This window comes from Capsicum annuum, chromosome 1 (assembly GCF_002878395.1).
Source record: "Capsicum annuum cultivar UCD-10X-F1 chromosome 1, UCD10Xv1.1, whole genome shotgun sequence".
Taxonomy (NCBI): domain Eukaryota; kingdom Viridiplantae; phylum Streptophyta; class Magnoliopsida; order Solanales; family Solanaceae; genus Capsicum; species Capsicum annuum.
The window spans coordinates 186,450,526-186,455,823 of record NC_061111.1 but is presented as its reverse complement, the minus strand read 5'-3'; the positions used below and the strand labels follow the sequence as shown (position 1 = coordinate 186,455,823).

Genomic DNA, 5,298 nt, shown 5'->3' with positions numbered 1-5,298 from the left:
TGTTATTATTTACTCCAACCGATATCGGTTGGAGTAAATAATAACACTCTTGATAGATTTGACAGTATTCCTACAAAAGAAAAGAATGAGATTATATTCTCTTATTAAGTCTATACACCGATTTTTGTTGGAGTGTGTAGGAACACTCTTGATAGATTTACTGATACTTTGTTGTAAAGGAGGATGAGATTAATTTCTCTTAATGAAATTCATAGACTACTTAGTTGGAGTATGCAAAGTTACTCTTGATGAATTCACCGCACTAAGTGCGAAGTGGAGGCCGCTTCAATAAGATTTTTACAGGGAAATCTTAAACCACTTAGCTAAAAAGATTCGGGACACATGGCCGTAAGGTGTCAAAGGATTTTGATTTTCACCGGAACATAGCAATACGCGTGGAGTATTTTTCTACTTCATTCAATGAACCACTTAGTTCAAGATTTGTTCACTAAGTAGTCAATGATTTAGAAAGTCTTCACTAGCTAATGGTTCAAGTTCAAAAGACACCATTATTGATGCATGTTGCTAGATTGATGTCTCAAATGAATTTTATTTTTTAAAGATAAAATTTCTTAAAACAAGTGGGGGATTGTTGATTTTATGTTTCAATAAATTTTGAAACAAATACATTGGTTAAAGATTTTTTAAGAGTTATGTTTCAATTAGTTTTGAAACAAATGCATCACTTAAAGTTTTGAGTTACAAAGGAAATGAATTTGATAAATTCATTATTCATAAGTTTTGAGTTACAAAGAAAATGTATTTGACAAATTAATTATTCATTAAGTTTTACGTTATAGGTTCTTGAAAGAATGACATTTTTGGTTTTAAAACATACATGAACCTATTAACTATTGCTTAATTAATATGCTTCTCATGCGTGAAACTTTCATCCTATAAATAGTGTTTTCTTTGGTTTGAAAAGACAACCACTCAAAACTACTTTCCCCTTGAAAACACTAGAGAGGCATTGATCAAATGGTGAAATCACCAATTCAAGAATAGAAGAGCAACATTCTTGAATGCTACTTGTTTTGTGGCTTAGTTGAATGCCGACGATAGAGTTGTCACTTGTTCTTCCGTTTGTTCGGGGAGAGACTCCAACTATCTTCAAGAAACGTATTATCGTGCCTCTAAGCCAAGCAAGTTTTATTTTGAATTTCTTGTACAATTATCATTATTGTTCTAACATCCTTTGGTATTATGTTGTATTGGACTACTATTCATCAGAAAATTTGTCTGTTATTTCCCAGGTTCAATGGGGGAAAAAGATTCTTTTGGTTGGAGGGAAAACAGACCCTGCAAGTGACAAAGTCGCAGGTTGATATTCTCTAATTTTACAGTGCTTCTATCTATTCCAACTATGTTTTCCACAATATAATTCTTCCGAAATTGTCTGTTGCAGTCTGGGCATTTGACACTGAAACTGAATGCTGGTCACTTCTGGAAACCAAGGGAGACGTTCCAGTAAAAGCTTCTTAGTTCTCCTGTGCAATCTGATTGCGCATTCCTTTTTTTGCTTCTGTGGAAGTTGCATGGACTCTTACACTTTTGATGCCGTACCTGTGTAGGATCTCCAAAAGTACACTACTTTTGGAGAATCCGACACACACCCATTGACATTTTTGACGAGTCCGAGCAACATAGATTTTCACTTTATAGAAGTGATTGCTCAGTTTATCATCTAACACAATAAAGCAAACTCCATTTCATCTATTATCAAAAAGAAAGTAATAGTTAATATCTTGTTTTCTGCATCATGTCTCACTAAATCTGGTGAAGTAAGTTATATAACCTTTCTCCTTTACGTGAGGTATTATCTTAGTCTTAAAGATAAAAGGGAACAACAACATACTCAGTGAAATCCCACAAGTGAGGTGTAGGGAGCAAATATAAAAGGGTAATGGAAGGAAGATATCAAAAATTTCACTTCAGCATGTTCTGAGATACCTGCGGTGCAGTTCGTCAATTTTTTTTCTGAGATACCTGCGGTGCAGTTCGTCAATTTTTTTTCTTTCTTTTTAACTGGCCCATTCAACCGACAGGTTGCGCGTAGTGGTCATACTGTCCTTAGAGCAAGTTCAACTTTGATATTATTTGGGGGTGAAGACGCAAAGAGGAGGAAGCTAAATGATCTGCACATGTTTGATCTTAAATCCTTGACGTGGCTGCCGCTTCATTGCACGTGAGTTGCCAAGGGATAATTTCATTTATATGATTACTAATGTTCCTTCTCCTCGTGCCATTAGCTCTACGTGATGGTGGCATTATCGTGTTTATGTCTTGAGTACTAGCGCATGCATGCAGGGGAACAGGCCCCTCACCAAGATCAAACCATGTGTCTGCCCTCTATGATGATAAACTGCTCCTTATTTTTGGTGGATCATCAAAGTCCAAGACGTTAAATGACTTATACATGCTTGACTTTGAGACGGTTTTTTCAATATAATCTTAAGCTTTCCTTTCACTGAATTAGTGCAAATATCTTTTATATGCAACATTCTAATGGTAGATATTCATGTTCACCTCAGATGGCATGGTCAAGAATTAGAATACGTGGATTCCATCCTTCACCTAGAGCTGGTTGTTGTGGAGTCCTCTGTGGAACTAAATGGTATATTGCTGGGGGTGGCAGCAGGAAAAGAAGTATGTCATTACTGCAGCCTTCTACTTCATCATCATACACACTCAACAAAGAAATGCATTAATAGGAACCTATTTTCTTCTTAGGCTTTCTGATTTTTGACTTATTATTCTCCTTCTTCCCTTTATATCCGTTCTTAGTACTTAACAATACTTTGTTCCTTCAGGACATGCTGAGACTCTAATATTTGATGTTCTAAAACTTGAATGGTCTGTTGCTGTTGCTTCACCAGCTTCTTCTATCACAATCAACAAGGTTTAGTTCAGTTTTTCTTTTCACTGTCTCACAATTATGATACATGCTTCTGCCTTTTGACATTATGCCTATCAACTTTTCTGTCAGTCAACTCACAATATATATTCTTGTGCTTGTGCTGCAATCTTTGAATTTTTATGTTAAGTCACAATTTTTTTTTCTCTAATGTCTGACTTAGTCGTGTTGTGTATTATAAAATGCACCTATGATCTGGTGTTTGAACCTGTACTTACAAAACTAAATGCTTTTGCTCTAAATTGCGCAAAAGTTGACCATTTGGTGGTTCATGTGAGTATGTCTCAACATTTTATGAATGCCAGGGATTCAGCCTCGTACTTGTGCAGCATAAGGAAAGGGATTTTCTTGTGGCTTTTGGTGGTTTCAAGAAAGATCCATCAAATGAGGTAGCACGAAAACCAGAACTTTTGCTGTATAATCATTCTATTAGCAAGCATTGACATAATATATTCTTAAAGTCAAATTTCTCATGTACAAAGTATTTGCTTCACCTCATTTCATCTTTCTTTTACAGGTTGAGGTACTCATTATGGAAAAAAATGAATTGCCAATGGGTCGCAGATCAAGCTTAAGTAAAGCTACTGGGAACTTGCTATCTGAGAATCTTTTGACATCCACTGGACCTGCTTCTCAGCCAATTAATGGTACTACTACCTCTCATGTGGATTCTATAGCGAGACAGAATCTAGCCTCCGCGGTTGAGCATCATGGCTCTGGTAGAAAATCATTGTCAGAGTCTTTACTCATTGATCCTAGTTCTGTGTCTGGTAATGTCTCACTTCGCAAACAATTCTCCAATGATGAAGATGCCTGTGCAAAGATGACTAAGACTTCAGGCGATGGAAGTCCTTCACAGGTAAGTTATAGCAACTATTCTAGTATTTCACTCTTCACAGTCTCATGTCCCTGAGTAGATGAATGAAATATATGACCTATCAAATGAAGTTTTATATCTGCACTTTCTACGGACAGTGCCATGAAATAGGATACAGGTTAAGATTAAGATGCTTTGTAGGTTGAGTTAGATAGAAAAATAATTTGGAATTGGATCAATAAGTCATGGGTTCGAGCCATGAAATCAGTCAGTGATGCTTGCGTCAGGGTAGGCTCCCTACATTACACCCCCTTGAAGTGTGGCCTTCCCTGGACCCTGCGTAAACCCATGATTCATGCACTGGCTGCCCTTTGATCAATTTGGTTTGAAGTCCCTGAATATCCCAGTTCTTTCTTCATGGCAATATGTTATCTGTCATTCTGTTGAGCATTGTAATTCCATGTGTGAGGTGTGTTTAATTCAGGAGGTTTTTATAGCTATCTTTTCTATTTATTTTTGCTGTTTTTGCTGCTAGTAATTTTTATTTACTGGGCTCGATGATACAACAATTAGATAGATTTACATTTTACAATCAAGTGGTTTTTAAGTTCTTAAGTTCATTTTTCTCAGTCTAACTGATGTTTCATTAATTTTCAATCTAAGGAACATGGAGCGAAACAACTTGACATAGGAATCAAAATGAGCAGCAGTGGAGGTAAAACTATGGCTGAGGAGATGTCTACTATCTCTGAATCTGGACATTTGCCTACTCATTACAGACAAGCAAGTGCAAACTTTTTTCAAGACGCTGATGATTTTGTCTTCCAAGAAGGTGATTCTAAAACTGGATTACCAGCTTCATCAGGGGCTTCTCAGCAGTATGAAGCAAAACTTTCTTCCCTAATGAGAAAGAACGGAATTCTAGAAGGACAGCTGGCGGCTGCATTGGCTGGCCGTGAAGCAGCAGAGAAAAATTTATCTTCTGCTCTGAAGAGTAAACAGGACATGGAGAAAAAGATGGCTGATGCTGTAAAGGAGATGGAGTTGCTCAAAGGAAAGCTCGCTAGTGTTGAATTGGCCCAGGAAGAGGCCAACAGTTTATCCAACATTGTCCACTCTGATAATGTCAGGCTTGAGCATGACGTAGCTTTCCTCAAGGCTGTTATGGATGATACACAGAAGGTGGAGAGAGAGAGCGGTTTTATTGGTTTATCTACTCCTTGCTTGTCTGAGACAACTTTTCAGCCCACTCTTATTAAGTTTATTTATGTTCACGATATCGAATGCAGGAACTGCACACAACAAGGGGAGTCCTTGCTGGAGAAAGGGCAAGAGCTTTTCAGTTGCAGGTATGATCACAAGCATAAGATTAGATGATAAAGGAAATCATAAGCAACATATTATTATCTTTTAGTTCTTATTCTGGGGTGGGGATGGGGATGCTCAGGTAAAGGAAAAACACGGATGGGGAAGAACCTGGTGAAGTTCAACAGACTTTTAGGATATAGCTTCTCTATTTGATATTTACCACTTAGACCATATTTGATATTAGATATTTACCACTTAG

General features: G+C 37.1%; 1 protein-coding gene across 3 annotated transcripts in view; it reads left to right on the top strand.

Annotated features, from left to right (window-relative positions):
- Window positions 1-5,298, top strand: part of LOC107842582 (acyl-CoA-binding domain-containing protein 6) — a 29,221-nt gene that overhangs the window by 20,351 nt on the left and 3,572 nt on the right. For all 3 annotated transcript variants that reach the window (XM_016686516.2, XM_047408170.1, XM_016686524.2), the window contains 10 exons: window positions 1,254-1,320; window positions 1,406-1,467; window positions 2,046-2,185; window positions 2,308-2,434; window positions 2,532-2,646; window positions 2,811-2,899; window positions 3,220-3,303; window positions 3,432-3,773; window positions 4,395-4,913; window positions 5,021-5,080. In XM_016686516.2, coding sequence (XP_016542002.1) covers window positions 1,254-1,320; window positions 1,406-1,467; window positions 2,046-2,185; window positions 2,308-2,434; window positions 2,532-2,646; window positions 2,811-2,899; window positions 3,220-3,303; window positions 3,432-3,773; window positions 4,395-4,913; window positions 5,021-5,080 — 1,605 coding nt within the window. The remainder of the gene's footprint in view (window positions 1-1,253; window positions 1,321-1,405; window positions 1,468-2,045; window positions 2,186-2,307; window positions 2,435-2,531; window positions 2,647-2,810; window positions 2,900-3,219; window positions 3,304-3,431; window positions 3,774-4,394; window positions 4,914-5,020; window positions 5,081-5,298) is intronic.